Source organism: Euprymna scolopes, chromosome 8 (assembly GCF_053919585.1).
Source record: "Euprymna scolopes isolate OS-2025 chromosome 8, ASM5391958v1, whole genome shotgun sequence".
Lineage (NCBI taxonomy): Eukaryota > Metazoa > Mollusca > Cephalopoda > Sepiida > Sepiolidae > Euprymna > Euprymna scolopes.
This window is the reverse complement of record NC_136489.1, coordinates 42641808-42661087: the sequence shown is the minus strand read 5'-3', so window position 1 is coordinate 42661087 and position 19280 is coordinate 42641808. Positions and strand designations below refer to the sequence as shown.

The window sequence follows — 19280 nt, the reverse complement described above, 5'->3', positions numbered from 1 at the left end:
ACTGAAAACTTGTGAACCGCTTGTGAGAACTTTATTCTTTTTTAATCAACTAAAAAGCATTCAAAACTACATAACACAAAGAATATGATCCACATTTCTTTTATTTTTCGTGTTTTTTTTTTTGGGGGGGGGGGTCCATATTTATAAATGTCCTATAACGTGTTTCCTTATTTTTGTTATTGAAAACAACGAATTAAGCCGTCACAACTTACATACTCATACTCTCCGTCCCATCCTCCCTGTCTAAAGTCATCATATGCCTTGCGATAAATATAGATAACATTTCATATTTTTTTCCATTTTCTCAGTTTTTTTATTATTATCGAATTCAAAGTTTTATTTGTTTTTGTGTTTTCCTTTTTATTTGTTTTTCTTTATTATCGAAATGAAATGAAAAACCTTCATTTGTTTTTTGGGTGTTTTCTTTGTTTGTTTTTTGGGTTTATTTTTATTTGTTTATTCATTTATTTATTTATTTTGTTTTTTGAGGTGCAGTCTTTAAAATTATTACTATTCAGGGGTGCTGAAAACGAACTTAATGTTTAAAATTACAGGATACAAATAGTTTCTAAGATATGAAGAAATTATAGTTTTAAAAAGTGGGGGGGGATCACTTTTCTATATTAATTGAATGTGAAATGAGCACCCAATTTATGGCCACATTTTGGTAGGAGGGACTGGTAATTTTTATAGGGTGGGTTACTTAGTCATTGTAGTAGATCAACACAAAATCAACCAACAGGTAAAAATAACTGTCGATACTTGTAAAATCTTACTTGGTTTCCGACTTAATGACTTTTAAAGGTTTTCGGCTCTGCTGAAAACGAATATCGCATTTAAATTTTTCACAAATAAGTAGTTTTCCGGATATTAAGCAATATAACTGTTACATGTTATCAAGTTATAAATGTTATAAGTGGTAGCCATTGATCTACCAAATAAAAACATTAAAATACATTAAAACACAAAACTTATCTGGGAAGGTAGAAGAGTAACTTATCTTGACTGTCGCTTTTTTGTTTGTTGGCTTCTCTTAACAGAACTTATCAAAACGGTGAATTGTTATTTTTCATTATTTTGAATTTCTTTTGGTACAAATTAGTTTTCTACTTTATTTTTTGTTGCGGTGAAACATGAAATAATTGAAACCAAGTATTGCAGTAATTAAAAAAAAATTTTAATTAAAAAAAATACACGGAAGAAACTTTGTTTCATTTCCTTAGGATAGGATGACATGTTTTCGTTCTTAAATAAATTTCTGCTTCTTAATTTGAGGCTATTTTATTTGCGGAGGCCGGTAAGTAACTAGTCAACATTACCACAGCTTCAATCATTTTCTTTTTTATGTTCACTGCCCCCCCCTCACAAAATGTAAACACAAAATTTTTTTAAACGGTAAATGTCAACGTATTACTTACGGAACAACGGTTACTTAAACTACAGAAACACCTATGAAACTATACACATTTTCTAGTATATTAACTCCTACCACCCACCCCCAACAACCAAACAAATGAGAATGAAAACATAGAAATTTTTCTGTGAACCGCTCGTGATTATTTAAAAAAAATTTTTTTTTATCAACTAAAAAAAAATAATGAGCCACACTTTCTCTTTGGGGGGGGGGTTGAAGGACAAATTTCCATATTTAAAATTGTCTGATAAAGTATTTCCTGTTTTCTTTATTGAAAGCACAAAAAATTTAGTCTGTCAAAACTTACAGACTCTCTCTCTCTATCACTCACTCACTTGATCCCTCTCCAAATTCATGATACGCCTTGCAATGACTAACCTGATTTTGACTGCCTGCTATGTGATGTCGTAAGTTGCCGTGGCCGCAACAGCTAAATGGATGGCCTTTTTTTTGTCACCTTCTTTTCCTCCTTTGCTTTACAGGTTCGAGCCTACCTGCCTACTACTTGCTTTTTTTTCACCTCTGTCCACCCAGACTGCTTACTACATCTAATTTTTCTCCCCCCCCCTCGCTGCTATTTTTATTCTTTTTACGGCTGGGGTTTGCTCAATATATTTACTACACTACCTCTCTCCACCCGACAAGCAGAAATTGGGGGTATCCATTCCGATAGCCGTTCTTACCATGAGGAGTTGGGGGGGATGTCTATTCCGAAAGCCGTTCTTAACATAAGGAGGTTTGGGGTTGGGCAGCAGCAACAACAACAACAACCGTACTTTTAGTTTTTTTTTGGAGGGAAGGGAGCACGTTTCCACCGGGCAACGCCTGTTAGCAGGTACTGCTAGCAAATAATAATAATAATGGCGGGGATGGGGCTAAAATAAATTTAAAAAATAAAAAAATCGCAAATTTATAATAATAATAATAATGGCGATTTGAATGTAGAAAACAACAAGCAAAAAATAGAACAAATAAACCAATTGAAACAACATTGATGTTTAAGCGGTACATTTGTCTGCTCCCAAACTGATTCAATTTTTTTAAAGCGAATCCATTTGAGCACCTTGAAAAACTTGGAGAAAGAAATTATTTGGTAAAACTTGGAGAATGCAATGTTTTACGGTTGTTGTAAAAATGAAACGGAAATTTAAATATAGTTTCGTTTTAATCTTTTTTGTGTGTGTGTCCCCCCAAAACAAAAGTAGTCGAAAGAATAGCATTCAACAATCGTACTTTTTTATATAAAAAAAACGAAAATGTTTTTTTTTGTTTTTTTTTGTAAAAATAAAATTTTATTAAAAACGAAATAATTTAATTTTTAAATGAAAAAAGTCAATTTGGGATATTTTTTTTTTTTTTTTTTAACATAAGTCCAACTCAACTCACCGTCTCACCGTATGCTTTCAACGAATAAACACCTCAACATCTCAATGTTAAAAACGGCTTTCGAAACAGACCCCCCACCCCAACCTTGTCAGCATACTCGAAAAGTTGACATGTCGAATGTGAACGACGAGTTGGACGTAATGTAAAAATGTACCGAATTTAAAACGGAACGAAATTTAAATATCCGTTCCACTTTTACAACAACCGTAAAACAGTGCATTCTCCGCAACTTTTACCATGATTATGTCGGTCAAACGTTAAAGTGGGTGATTATTTAATGTTAAATTTATATGTGAAACGGATTCTCCACTCTAAATTATTTTTTCTCAGAGTTTTCAAAGGTGTTCATACGTAAACACATAAAAAAGTAGAATTTCATTTTTTTTAGGGAGGGGGGAAGTAGCAAGAGTCTTTATTTTGTTTGGCGTTTAGGCTTTTCCTCTTTTGTAACGGAAAAAGACGTGCGCATGCGACCCCCAACCACTTTTTGTCTTCAGAATTTTATCAAACATTAAAATCAAATATTTTTGCAAAAACTACCTGTTTTAATTTAGAATAAGGTGGATGCACATTTGCAACGTTAATTTAAACAGTTTTTTTTTTTTTTTTTTTTTTTTTACTAATTAAAATGGTTAGACACATGCAAGTAATTTTGAAGCCTTTAAACTAGCGGATAAAAAGGAAACGGATTTACAATTGTAAAGAAATTGGAGAAAATATGTTTGCAAATAAATAACATAAGGCATTACATTTTTCGATTGTTTTTTAGTTTCCATTGTTATTTGATTAGTAAACTTGTATTGTACGCTTGAAAAGCCATTCTTAACATGGGGAGGGTGCTTTTTTTTTCTTTCTTTTTAACTATTCTGCTCTTTCAAGTAACAATTTGTTAAAAGATATTGTAAAAATTGAATTTAACTTCAAAATCCGTACACTTTAGAAGCAGTGGCACTGCTTCTTAGAAGCACCCATACAGGAATCGAAGTAATAGTGAAGTTTCAGCTTCAGGAAGACAGATACCAAATCTCCATTAGTAATTGATTTGAAAGGTTTATTATGGAAAAAAGAGGGGATATTCTAAAATAGACTTTTAAAATAAAAATTAAAAAAAAAATTATGCCTAAAAAAACAAAAAACAAAACAAAAACCCTTTCTTTCGGTGAAGTTTGTTTTTGTTTATTGTATCCGGCTAGTGATTTTTATCCTGGATCCCAAAAATCCACAGAGATTTAGACCATTCCTGTAATCATCCGGTTCCTGTTGATTTTGCGGTGAGAATTTAGTTGTTTGTAGTTCTCCCAGTTAGTTTATTGCTAATCGCCTGAGGCGCCCTCACCGGGGAATGCTGATAGGGCTGCCCAAGCACTTTTTACAGATCAGTGCCCCTCCTCTGACTCCTCAATCCTACTTTCCGACCCTGGTGTATAAGTTTTTGCAGTGGGGAAAAAACTAAACATTTATTGTAATTAATAAAAAAAAAAACTTAGTTGATATGTCGTGTACTAACTTTTAAAATTAACTTGTTTTTTTTTCTTTCTTTTAAGTGTATAATTAAAAGAAACTCAATTAATAAACGAATAAAATAAACAGATTTTTTTTTTTCGATGAAGCTTGTAAATTGAAAATTGACATGAACATCCAGAAAAAATGACAGACGAAAATATGTAAACAAACCATCACAAACAATAGATTCTTTCGGACGTAAACAAATTCTATATTTGTATATTTATCTCAAATTTACATAGATAAGGTCAAGGCAAACCTACTAGACAGATAATACACGAATAAGCACTTTGCACTTTACTGGATTGAATTGTTGCTTTTAAAACTACACCCTTTTCTCCACCTTAATATAATTATTCCGTCTATCGGCAAGAAATCGCCATATTGAAATTGAAAACTAAACAACAAATGCCCCCCCCCCTCATCTCCGAAAGGGATGAAAAATTATCTTAACATTATTCAAGCAATTTATTTTTTAAACATTAATTAGGGTCCGTTGTTCAAATAAAACGAAATAAGGGGGGGGGGTAACTTAATCCATTTAAATCACTTATCAAGTTAAACTATCTTGAACTTTTCAGCTTTAAGATGGCTGTCATTAGAACAACAACATTATCTTAAGTTAGTTGCAATTTTATAAAAAAATGTTTTAATAATTTATTGCACAAATATTAGTTTGATAATAATCTACTTATTGCAGAATTGCTTGGTCATTTCAATTATTAATTGGACCAACTTGTTATAAAGCTAGAACCAATATAGGTAACTAATTCAGAATATAGTCCGTGTTATATTTTTTTAATATAATATTTTTCAAGTTAAATTCAATTTTTACGGCATCTTCTTTATTAAATAATCGTTAGGTGAAAGTACAGAATAGTTCAAATACCTCCCTCCCGATTTTAAGAGTAGGTTTCTAAAAATGATATTCATTATTTCAGCACAATAAAGTATTCCAATTTCGCTAAGACAATGTTGTTGCAATGTCGACCATTTTAAAGCTGAAAAGTTCAATATAATCGTTACAAGAGTTTTTCTTCAAATAAATTTTGGAGCAAAAATAGCTGTTAAAATGAATTTTTTTTTTCAATTTTGTCTTGTAAAAAAAAAACTTTTTCTAAAATAATTGTTTAAAAAATGACTAATCCACTTGACTTGCCTTCATTATACAAGTTGTCGACATCAAATAAAAACAAAACAAAATTGACTCCATTCTTTTTCTTTCACACAAAATAGAAAAAGACGATATATAATGTCCTGCAAATGGCGCCAATTTTATTTATTTCGCAGCAAATAAACAAACCTATGTTAAAACTTGAAACGTGTTATTGTTTTAAAAGCCACCATTCATTGCATTGAAGAAAAGAAAAACAATAAAACGACGAAAATATGTGGTAGTTTGAGTCAGACATCTTTTCTTAGAGACCAACCAAAACAAACCAGCATTTGAGATTTGTTTTCGTCATTTTCATTAAAAAAAAATTAAAAGAATCTATCTTAGGAAATAAAAATGAAAAATAAGTATTTTTTTTTTCTCAAATGATGATTATTATTTTTAATAAAGATAGTTTGAAATTATTATTTAAAAAAATGAATAACTTATACCGATGTTGTATATAGCTTCAACAATTGACAATTTGTGGAATACATTACAATATTGTTCTTAAGTTTAAACAAAACATATTTAAAAATAATAATACAATACACATTGTCATTTCATGTTAGACGAACCAAATTGCTAGTCAATAATTTTAATTTGATTTGCACATGAAAAAGAAAAAACAAACAAGCAAGCAAAAAAAAAAGATATTTATAAAAAGAAAAACTGACAAAATGCAACATTGTTTACATTTTGGTCTTCCATACTTTTTTTTTTTTTTTTCTTAATTCAAATTACTTACCATTTAAATCATCATTTATGTCTAAGGCTTCGTTGTCAGCCATCGCGACGCAGGCGAATTATTTAAAAACTTTTTATCTTTCTTTCTTGAAATATAATTATGCAAAGAAATCTTGATGTGTGTATTGTTTTTTTTGTTTGTTTTTTTTTGTTGTTGTTGAACAAATCTCAAAATAACAAGACGATCTGCTACTGTGAATAATACTTTAACGATAATATGTGTCAAGAATGGTTTGTTGATGTTTTGGTAAAATGTGATGTTTCTACTTTTTTGTTTGCTTTTTTTTCAGCCGATGACGTCAAACATCACGTGACTACTTTTCTAGTCGCTGATAGGTTGATAAAAGCACTTAAAGAATAAATGAAATTGAAATGTGAAGCAGATAACGTGAAACTTTTATTCACAGTTTCACTCACATGAAATAGTTTACAGGTAATAAAAAAGGTGCTTGTGAAGAATAGTGATGTTTTAAACCAATGCATTTCAGGTGAAAACATTATTACCTACGTACAAGATATTTCGTAGAAAAGCCAACAAACGACTAAAGGGAAAAATTAAATATACAATAAATATGTTACCATAACCAATAAAACTTAATTTTATACGTATCTGATTAAATTTTTTGTGTTTTTAAGGGGTTTAAAAATTGGTTTATAATCTCAACTATTCAACAAAGGAGTTAGCCAACAAAGATGACCTTCGACACATGAAGAATGTCAACGGCCATCTTTCTAGGCTAACCTGTTCGTCAAAAACTGGATTTTTGAGATGGAAAAAAAAAAAAAATTAGCATTAAAACTAAAAACACAAACAAATGAGACAGGTAGGAATAAAATAAACTTTTATTGGCTAAGATAACATTTATTGTAGAATTGAATTTTAAAAGTTCTTTTTTGTTTGGTTTCATTCATTGGTTTATTTGCTAAATACTCTATATTTGAACAGAAAATCGGCCACAATTACGTTCCGACATTTTGTGTTTTAAAATGGCGAATTTTAATTATTTAGTCAAATGATTGATTGCAGTTACCTCCCCTTACGAACTCTTCAAATTCTTTAAATCGATAAACTCAATGAATTTTATTTTTACCTGTAATTATTTCGGGATTGAATGAGGATCGACGAATGGTTCACTCTTCTATATTTTATTGTCATCAAAATCGGTGAAATCGCATATTTGTCAATCAAATTGATTAATTGTCTGCTGTAGTTGGAGACCCATCGCAGTGCACCTGGAGGAAGCTTCATATGCCTCCCCACAGTGACATAGTTCACAATACACTGTAATTTACATTGCACTGTAGAGAACCTACTGTTGATTTTATATTTTATATAATAGCTTAATTTAAGTTTAAAATTTTAAATGCAAAAGTCAAGTATCATGGTTCAATTGTGCTCTAAACAGAAATATTTATTTTGAATGTGCACTTGTTATATCAAAGAATCTACTGTTGATTTTGTATACTGAGCCTTTCTACTTGTGTGGTAATAAAACTTCTCAAATGTGATGTTAGGCTGTAGAAGGAGTTAACTTTAGTCAAATTGCCTGTTCCTTCTTTCGTCGGATTATTTTGATTATCAATACTTATCAAAGACATTCAGATACAAAAGTTATTCAAAGCACATAAAGTACATTTGTGTGAAATTTCAAAAAATCGGCCCAGCTGTTTTTTTTTTTTTTTTTTTTTTTACAAAGGAGTCACCACTTGAGGATAAGGGTTAATGAGTGTACAGTGGTCAAGGGGAACATGTCAGTCATCGTTAATAATGGAAATTTGGATTACTTAAGGGGATGGCTCATCAAGAATTTGTTCACATTGGACTTGAAGACAACCATATTGTAGTCAGTTGGAAAGCAGGAAAATGGAACAGAGTTCCACAGGCGTGTAGTTCTAAGAAAGAAGCTTTGTTCATAGAATCTATGTTTAGATTTAGGCAAAGATAAAGAATGGGGGAAATTATTGGTAGTGCTTTCAGCTAGACAAGTGTTTTTCATGAAAGTCAGGCCGGGGGGGGGCATAGATTGGAGTTCAGACGAGCACTTGTCATGAAAATAACGATAAAGCAGAGACAAGCTTGCAACGTCTCTTCTGTGGGAAAGAGGTTCCAGCTGGTCCTCCCTCAATCTTTCATAAAAAACACCCGTCTACCTAAAACCACTGTCAATAATTTTCCCCACTCTTTATCTGTGCCTATGTACCTAAATCAAAACGTAGATTCCATGAACAAAGCTTCTTTCTTAGAAGTGCACGCCTGTGGAAATCTCTTCTGTTTGCCTGTTTCCCACCTGACTGCAACTTGGGTGTCTTTAAGTCCAACGTGAACAAATTCCTGATGGGCCACCCCCTTAAGTGAGACACTTTATCAGGTCTCCATTACTAACGATTACTACGATATTATCTGTACACGCAATAACTCTTATCCCTGAGTGGCTTCTGGACCTTGTAAGTGGTGACTACCGTGTGAAAAAAAAAAAAAAAGAGAAAAGGGCATCCCTTACTAGGCTACGAAGTCTATTTTGAACTTTGCAGCTCCTACCCAGATATGGCAACAGTACTCTGTCTTTGGACACACTTGGCTCTTATACATGTAGAGAATTGCATATCTATTGAAACGGTAGAACGATTCCATCATTTTCCCAGCAGCCCTGGTAATGGATTTGATGTATTTGTTCCATCTCAGATCAGGAGTAAAGGTCAAGCCCAGAAGTTTGTCAAAACATGGAGCCTCGTCAAGAGGAGAGCCATTCATTTCAATTGATGCCAGACTAGGATCAGAGCATTAATGATGGAACGATAGAAGTTTGGTCTTAGATGCATTAAAATTAATCAGCCACCTCTTTCCTCATTGCACCATGTGCTCAAGATCAGACGAGAGAGAATCAGAGAGAACCTGGTCATGTACGGCCTTTGAAGTGTTGCCATAGATGGTAGTGTCGTCAACATAAATGCCTACAAACGATCTTAGAATGTGATTTGGGAGATCATTGATGTAGATACATACACACAAAGTTTTTGTTATATATATATATATATATATATAGAGAGAGAGAGAGAGAGAGACGAAACGAGACGGGGGGGGATGTAGTTTGGCCGATATTCAGGAAGCATGAAGGTTTTAAAGAATGCAATGTCTTGACAGCCAACAATTGATGCAGACAATTCCATGCTTGAGCAATTCTGCTCAGCCACAAATTTTCCCTTGGCACAAAAGCCAATGGAGTCTAATAAGCACGACCACTGGTGGTTGTGATCTATGCCATTGTTGAGATGTTTTTCCTCTGTTATTCTCTTATCCTATGCAGTTCTAGAATGTTCAACCTCTCAAGTTTTGCCTTCTTCCTTTCAGAAGGAGTTAGTTTATTGCTAGTCATCTGAAGCATTCCTACTGGGGAATGCCGATGGGGCTGCTTAGAAATGTTTTTTTTTTTGCAAGCCAGAGTGCTCTTTTTCTCTGAGATGCAGGCTTTTCAAATCCCACTTCCCAGCTTTTGTGTTACATCATCCTGCCATTGAAGGAAGAACTTCAAAAATTCTGCGCGTGTAAAAATGATTCCGATAATCATGGGGCTGTACTATTTTCTGGCTTTGGATGATGCTTGCCGATATGCCCCCCCCCCACCTAAGACAACTGGCAATATGCCGATTCCCTCCCTCCACCTTGTAAAGAAGAGGGTAATGCCTGGTACGATAACACTTACTGAATAGAACCATGCTCCAATTTAGGCCATTGGGTAGAATTTCCAACTGAGAAAAAAATAGTAAAAAAAAAAAAGAAACAGGCAAAAGATAGCTGTCACCAAAGACAAAAAATATTTCTACTGACATGCCTATTTTGTGTGTGCATGGTTTTAAAAATATTTTAAAACGTTTTATATTTACATCTTTTATCGATGACTTTGGATCCTTTACTTGTAAGATGACGCTAGATGTGAAATGTATATGAAAGCTTAAAAATTAGAACCTCAATGTGAAAATCGAAAATGAAACAAAAATACAGCTAATAAAACTATACAGATCGGTTGAAAATTAAATTTTTGGGTGTTTAGCAGAGAAGCCAACAAATGACTACAACGAAAAAAAAAAAATATACAAGAAATATGTGTTACCGTAGTCAATAAAAGTTAATTTTATACCTACCTGGCTCATTTGTTTTTGGTTTTTAACTAGTTTTTATTGCACTTTATTTAATGTCAAAAATTCAGTTTTTCCGAACAGAGTAAAAAAAAAATGGCAACATCTTCTTCTTTAAAAGAAGCAAGCCTCGTTTTGACTTCAAGGTTTACAGGTGCTTTGCATTTTATTGGTATTTTTTTATGAGAGTACCCAGCATAGTATAAACACCCCCAATCTCCCCATGTTAAGAACGGTTTTAGAAATAAACACCCCTAACCTACTCATGTTAAGAACGGCTTTTGAGATTGGGGGTGTTTATTGCTAGAGCCGTTCTTCACATGGGGAGGTTAGCGTAGTGATGTATAAAGAAGAATGAAGTAAGCGAAAACAGGAACGCCTTTGATAAAGGTTTTATCAACTTAAAATTAATACATGTGCTCTCACTATAATCGAGTTAATATGGTGGAACAGCTACTTCCGGCCAAGGGGAATAACTACAATATTTATTATAGCTAAGGAACCAAAGGTAATTTAAATTATAATAGTTGGGGTGTTTATACTGTGCTGGGTACTCTCGTAAAAAAATACCAAAAAAATTCAAAGCATCTGTACACCTTGAAGTCAAAACGAGGCTTGCTTCTTCCAAAGAAGAAGATGCCACCATTTTTTTTTCTTTTCAAATCTGCTCGGAAAAACTGAATTCTTTAGATTAAATAAAGAGCAATAAAAACTACTTGAAAACCAAAACAAATGAGCCCGGTAGATATAAAATTAACTTTTATTGGCTACGGTAACATTTATTTCTTGTATATATTTATTTTTCCTATAGTTGTTTGTTGGCTTCTCTGCATCATATGTCAGGTTTACAAGAATCAGAAAATGTAAATAAAATATGCAAAAACAAACAAACAAAAAGCATTTAGAAATAGTTTATAGCATACAGTGTAATTAAAGAGACGGTTAGAATCTGAAAAAGATGTCTCGGTTGGAATATCTGGCATCATGTAGGATGCCTCATCCTCAGCTCAAACTGATAAGAAAATAAAAAATAAATAAATAGGAAAGTAACTTTTATTGCGTTTAGTAACAGTTATTGCTGACCATTTGTTTTTATTTTGTGTTTTTATTTGTTTTTGTTTTTTCACCACTTTGTTTCTCTGTTGGAAAATCTACCCAATCGCCTCAATTTGATTTTAACACGAAGAAAAAACGAAGTATTATGGTTCATATGTGATACTGGAATGGTTGCTGAGATAGAGCTGACAGATGAATATTGTTTTAAGCAAAAATAATAGTACGTACTTGGTTTTCATGTCGAAAATAGTAATATATCCCCAAAATTACAAAAATTCATCGAGTAGAACAACCGTTATTGTGTTTTTAGTAAAACTAAAGTCTATCGCTCTAGAAGACAAATATTGCACGCAATGAACATATAATGTAAAATATCCGTTCCGAGTTATGTCCCCTGTGTGTACTGTTTACTTTATAACATCTAAAAAAAATGCAATTTTACTCAATTTTCCGTGAAAATTACTTTGAACTATAAATAACTTTCTACTCCATTAATTTTCATATTTTCATTTTATATATTACTATTTTCGACATATGTAATATTGTTTTTGCTTAAAGCAACTTATTTAAATAAATCGATTTGTCAACTGTATTTCAACAACCACAGATGCTGCAGTTAGTTTATTTTGTCCTTGGTTAGTGAAGGAAACATCTTTCTAGACTCGGGCAACTTTTAGTTTTGTTCCAATGCAGAGTGCTTCTTTTAGAGGAATTGGATTTCTTCCTCATTAAAATCCAACCTTTCCCCCATGGGGAGTTAAGTAAATAGAAACCAACATTTCTTGGAGGAGCCACTATTTTAGAAAATAGTTTTTTTTTTTTTTTTTTAAATTCTTAATCTCAAATCAACTAATGGGCCGATGGGCGTTTAACAGTTTGGTAATTGGAATTTGCAAACCATTTTTTTTTTTTTTTACAAGCACAAACGGAAGTAAGGGCGACAAAACAGTAGAAAGAAACGATAAAAATAGAACCAGCTTAGTTTTAAGCAACAGAAGTGAATACAAACGATACTGCAAAGCAATACAACTTGTTTTCTTTCTTTCTTTTTTTTAAGCCATGGTCATAAAACCGTTAGAAATAGACAGAGGCTACTAAGCCAATTAGGGAATCTATAAAACTTAGGAATATCACGATAGTTAGCCAATACAGAACTCCAAAAATGTGACTGTTGTCCATTCACACAATTCTGGAAAAGCATGCTCATGACTGCAGAACACAATGCGAACGGAAAAGACCGGTACATCTTTGAGCAAACACCAGTGTAATAATGCAAAGAGTCTAATGTGAATGTATATCGTCGCAGGTTTGGTCTGTTCAGCTTATATATATATATATATATATATATATATATATATATATATATATATATATATATATATATATATATATATATATATATAATAAGCCTTTATATGCTTTAGACTTAACATGCAACATAACATATTTTCTCTACCACTCTCCCTCGACCCATGACTGTACCCTAATAAACAAAGTCTCTGACAGCATAGATACAGCACTCTCCCTCGACACTAGCGCACAAGTGCATGTATTTGGAGACTTGGATTTTCTACTTACACAGACGCAGCTGGTAGCACAACACATAGCTTCTCTATATCTCATTCCTTATCACAGATGATTACGTTTCCAACCCATTTCCCAGACCAGCAAGAACACGCATCACTTTTAGATCTGTTTCTGACAACAGTTCCCAATGATTGTGTTACGAATGCCCACAGCCCACTTGAGAACGCTGATCATGCAGTGATAATGGTTGAAATCACCCTAAACTCTCGAGCTAAAACTGAGGAGCCATTGCTCAAAACAACAAGATATTATAAAAAGGCTGACTAGGGATCTCATTAGAGACGCCCCATGGCAAGATATCTTTTCACTTCCTGATGAACAGTGCACAAATGAGACCAATTAATGGTTCAAAACGGCAATTGAAGCACATGTTCCCACACGGAAATTTTACAGTTTACTTCTACTTGTGCAGCTGCCATTGCACAAAGACAGCATGCGTTCCGCAGATTTAACCGACTTAAGTCCAGTTCAAACAGACAGAAGTATATAGAAGCCAGAAGTAACTGTAAGAAAGAAATGGTGACAGCTAAGAGAGAATTTACTGAGACCACCAAAAAACGCATCGAAGCACAGAAATTAGGAACCCATGACTTCTGGAAAATCTACAACAGTGTAGTAAATAATGGGCAATCAACAATTCCCCCGCTATCCAACAATCATGAGGTTTTTTGCTTAGCAACTGAGAAGGGTAACATGCTTACCAGTTTGTTTGATTCCAACACCACACTGGACTCTGCTAACCACCCCCTCCCTGACTTTCCTTTGCAGACAGATGCCACACTAGATGATCTGAAAATCACCCCTTCTCAGGTGCATGCTATCATAAAAATCTTGACATTTAAAAAGCATGTGGACCTGATCTCATCCCGGCTGTGCTATTAAAAAAGTGCTCCTCTGAAGTAGCTTTAATGAATCTTGCTTTCCTGCCTGCTGGAAAACTGCTTTTGTGGTACCAGTTTTCAAGAATTCTGGCGAAAGAACTGACCCAGTAAATTATCGCCCCATTAGCCTCCTCCCACTTTTTGCTGAAATATTTACTTCCATAATTAACCAAGCTCTAGTCCATCACCTTACAGATGCTAAACTTCTGATTGAACAACAATATGCATTTAGGCAAGCCCGTTCCACAGCAAACATCCTAACTGTAATCTCTGAGCGTATATACCATTCACTGGACAAAGCAGGGAAGGGTGGAGCAGTAGCTCTAGATATATCTAAGGCTATATGAGGTATAAGGGTATGGCATGATGGTCTTCTCAGGAAAATCAGATCATACGGTATAACTGAAAGAATACTTAACACAATTAAATCCTTCTTAGATAAGAGAAAAATCCAGGTTGTTCTCAATGGTCGTACATCTAAACAATATGATATAAATGCGGGAGTGCCTCAAGGGTCTATCTTTGGACCTCTATTATTCCTAATATTCATAAATGACCTCTCTGACAAAATTGTCTGTGAGATGGGTATATATGCTGATGACACCACGCTCTATAACAGACAGGACAGGAAAAACAAATGAACACATATCTAAAGAAATGGCAGAACCACTAGAGGATGACCTCCAATCTGTAGTGGAATGGGGACAAAAATGGATGGTCACATTCAATGCTGCCAAGACTAAACTTGTTTGCTTCAATAACTACAAGAAAGATTCTCTACCACCAATAGCAATAGCCAAAGACTCTTTATCTGAAAGTACATTTTTAAACTCCTCGTCCTAACGTTCACAGTAAACATGAGTTGGAAAAATTACATTGAGAGCATTGCCAGAACCACTGCGAAGAAGATGGGTTCTCTCTACCATGCTAGAAAGCTACTAATGCCTGAAAGTATCCTGTACCTCTATAAGGCCACAATTCGCCTATGTATGGAGTATTTTTGTCATATTTTTTTTTTTTTTTTAATTTTTTTTTTTTTACACAGTGATCACCACTTATCAAGGCCCGGAAGCCACTCAGGGATAAGGGTTATTGCAAGTACATTACGTTAGTGTGGAGATTTGATGAAGTGTTTACTTAAGGGGGCGGTTCATTAGGAATTTGTTAACGTTGGACTTGAAAACATTCAAGTTGTAGTCCGGTGGGAAGCAGGCAGACAGAACAGAGTTCCACAGGCGTGCAGTTCTAAGAAAGAAGCTTTGTTCATGGAATCCACGTTTTGATTTAGGCACAGATATAGAGTGGGGGAAATTTTTCACAGTGGATTCAGCAAGACGGGTGTTTTTCGTGAAAGATTGGCAAGGGGGGACCAGAGATTGGAGTTCAGACGAGCACCTGCCATGGAAATAACGATAAAACAAGGTTAGGCTCGCAACGTCTCTTCTGTGGGAGAGAGGTTGCAGGGTAGAGAAAAGGGCATCCCCCACTAAACCACGAAGTCTATTTTGTACTCTGTCAAGGCAGGATAGGCTGTTTTTAGCAGCTCCTGCCCAGATATGGCAACAGTATTCCATCTTTGGACGTACTTGGCTTTTATATAGATAGAGAATTGCATCAGTAGTGAGATATCTTCTGGAGCGGTAGAAGGATCCCACCATCTTTCCAATGACCTTGGCAACAGACTTGATGTACGTGTTCCATTTCAGATCAGGAGTAAAGGGCAAACCCAGAAGCTTGTCAAAACACAGGGCCTCACCCAGACGAGAGCCAGCCAGATGGGGATCAGAGCGTTGATGATGTAAGGATAGGAGTTTGGTTTTGGATGCATTAAAGGTAACCAGCCACGTCTTCCCCCACTGAACCACGCGCTCGAGATCAGAGGAGAGAGAATTAGAGAGAACTTTGTCATTTACAGCCTTTGATGTGTTGCCGTAGATGGTCGTGTCATCAGCATAGATGTCAACGAATGATTTAAGTATGTGTTTAGGGAGGTCATTGATGTAGATCAGGAAGAGGGTTGGGCCCAGGATTGATCCCTGAGGGTTCCAGCATTTATATTGCAGGCCTCCAATTTTTGTCCATCGACCACTACTCTTATGAGCCTATCGGAGAGAAATGATTTAATGATTGAGAAAACATTTCCAGTTATACCGTAGCTGGAAATCTTGTGAAGTAGACCCTTATGCCATACCTTGTCGAAGGCCTTTGATATGTCAAGAGCAATTGCCCTAGAAAGGAAGCCTTTGTCAAGAGATTCACTAATCCTGTGAGATATAACCGTCAGCACATCTGCAGTAGATCTTGCAGAGCGGAAACCATATTGTGTGTCACTAAGAAGGTTGTTCCTGTTGAGGTTGTTGACTATTTCTCTATTTAATATGGATTCCAGCAACTTACTCATAACACACAGGAGACTTATTGGTCTGTACTGAGAGGGAGATGACTTATTACCTGAATTCTTAAATACAGGGCAAACTGATTAGGTCTTCCAGGGAGTCGGAAAGCACTTCTCCTTAAGGCAGCGCTTAAATAGTTTCGTAAGTATGGGAGCAAGTTCCGGTTGAAGCTTTTTTAACACTATAATTGGGATGCCATCAGGGCCAGTTGCTTTACTGGAATCTAGGTTCTTTATTAGCTTGGCGACCTCATGCACGGATATTTGTATGTTACCTAGCTTGTTCTGTGTTATAGGAGGAAATATATGGAAATATGGCCTTCGTCGCATAGGGTAGAATTAGCTGCAAAATTCTTTGCAAATAGTTTGGCCTTGTCTGACGCTGACGAGATGACCTCTGGTCCATTGATAATGGTTGGGATAGAACGCACACTTCTGTTCAGGATCCTATTTGTTATTTGCCAAAACTGGTGGGAACCAAGCCACTGATCAGCTACCTAGTAGCAGATGCACCTTTGGGCTGGTGCATCTGCTACTAGTCTCTTGCTCCTAGACAAGATTCAAAAGAGAGTCACCAACCTGATAGGTACTGAATTGTCATCTGAGCTTCAGCCTCTGTCCCATCAATGAAATGTAGCATCTCTCTGCCTGTTCTACAAGTACTTTAATGGAGAATGCTCCAACGGACTGCAAGCACTTGTACCCCCTCGACGTAAATACCCCCGACAAACCCGACAAGCAGCTCAATCACACCCCTTCACAGTAGAGATCCCTAGATGTAAGAGAGCCTTCTACTCCAGTTTCTTCCCCAGAACTGCTAGACTTTGGAATTCCATTCCAGGTTCCAGCTTCCCTAACTGTATTGACATGCAGAAGTTCAAGGGTAACGTGAACCGACATCTTGCTGCCCAACTCCCCACATAGTATCCCTGTAGCTTATATCCCTGATAGTAGCTCCCTACATCAAAGTAGCAATGTGCCTGGTTTGGGGAGAAAATGTAATTTAAAAAAAGTTATAAAATATATATTACAATTAAGCTACACAGAATATTCCGCATTTCATCCACACGAAGATTTGTCAGGATTATGCATATATTTTATAACTTACTACCTAGCTCTACCTATGTTTGGGCACTGTTGAAGTAAATACTTAAAGTTTATGCATACAATTATACTTTCGTATATTAATTTATGTGATTAAATGAAGTAGTCATATATATATATATATATATATATATATATATATATAGTCATCCACATACAGTACTGTTTCGCTGTTTCACAGCTCATCAGTGCGGCTAGACAGGCAACTACCTCAAGCCAGGATTGAAACCCGACCGTTTGCACGGCAGTCAAGGCGCCTAACCATTACGCTATTGGCGGCTGCTTGAACGAGTAGTGAGTTTAACGATGTTTTGATATCGTCTGAAATACCTCCGCTCGATTTGTTTACACAAAGAGCGTCGCTTATATGCTAATGGTAATTCGTGTTTCACTTCTCAATATGTTCAACTCAAGGTGAGGAGCACTATAGTCATCCACATACAGTACTGTTTCGCTGTTTCACAGCTCATCATATATATATATATATATATATATATATATATATATATATATATATATATCAATCATATCATATATATGATCCGTTGAACTCAATGTTAAATTCCTTTAAGAAAAATGAAGAAGAAAAAGAAAAAAGCGGAAAGAAACTGAAACATATGCATGTGAGTATCATGTTTTTCTTTGTAAACAGTTCACTTCTTGAAAGTAAAAAAATGCTCGATCTGAGATTGAAACTAAAACCTATAGACACTGAGTCAAATACGATAACCATTACACCAGCTTGAGTCAAGCTGACACAACATTTACAAAGTGTTTTAAAAAAATGTAAGTTTTAACATTAAAAAGCTGTCATGTTTCTCAACCGTGCATGCACATTGCACAGTCGTAAAACAGTTTACAAACAGTAAAAAAACCAAAAAAAAACCCAAACAAACAAACAAAAAAAACGATGACTCCCAAGTACCATTTTTTTTCAATTTTGAGTCCTTAGCATACTTTTTTCCGGATGAAAACAGATTAAAAAGTTTTCCACCTATCTGAATATTCTATATAGAAAATTTCAAGATAAAAAATTTGTTCAGTGTATAGGTTGAGAAGTACCGTCAAACGCACACACATATTCCCTCTTATATATATATCTTCTCTTCTCTATATAAATAAAATGAACTCATTTTTTCCCGTCTGATTTTGACATTAATAATTAATCAAGATATTTCATGCAAATATAATATGCACAAACGGCAGAACAATATCTGAGGTGTGTTATAGGCTTATTATTTCTCAAATTCCTCGATAATCTTAGATTTCTATACTTTTTCTGCTGAGAAGTCACGGCCAAAATCGGTTAAGATCAATGGAAGTGGTAAAATATTTTCTCTCTAATAAATTCCTCCCCCCCCCCTGTCACCACTTAACACCGTTTGGGGATCGTTCACAAGGAACAGTTGAGAAGAGAACACCGGTTTGGCTTCGTAGTTCTTACATGTGAAGTTATTTAAAATCACTAAACTAAGCTGCTGTGCTCTGTGGGGTAGTGGTTAGCGTGCTGGACAATTAACATTATATTTTCACGTTCGCGCCGACCTACCGTAGTCGTTTTTTTTTGTTTTTTTTCCTAAACAACTGGAATGGACTTTTCTTAGTAGCCGAACTGTTAACGTTGCAGATGTTTTTTTTTTTTTTTTCACACTTTCTTTTCCTACTTTTACTCATGACTCCGGGTTTGATCCTTCCTACTTACCTACCATAACATTTTTTTAAAATCCCCCCCCCCCCCGTCCCGGAAACAAACACTCGGGCAACGCCGGGTACCTCCGCTAGTATATATATATATATATATATATATATATATATATATATATATATATATATATATATATATATATATATATATTATTTTTAAATACCGCTCCCCATGTGGGGGTACCAAATAGGTTAAAAGGGGAAATTATTCCCAAC

General features: G+C 34.8%; 2 protein-coding genes across 2 annotated transcripts in view; one reads left to right on the top strand and one right to left on the bottom strand.

Moving 5' to 3' along the window:
* Positions 1-6516, bottom strand: part of LOC145283532 (BCL2/adenovirus E1B 19 kDa protein-interacting protein 3-like) — a 50115-nt gene extending 43599 nt beyond the window's left edge. The window contains exon 1 of the mRNA XM_080132404.1: positions 6205-6516. Within this exon, the coding sequence (XP_079988530.1) occupies positions 6205-6247 (43 nt within the window). The 5' untranslated portion in view covers positions 6248-6516. The remainder of the gene's footprint in view (positions 1-6204) is intronic.
* LOC145283530 (uncharacterized) overlaps positions 1-19280 on the top strand; it is a 260711-nt gene that overhangs the window by 11250 nt on the left and 230181 nt on the right. The window lies entirely within an intron of this gene.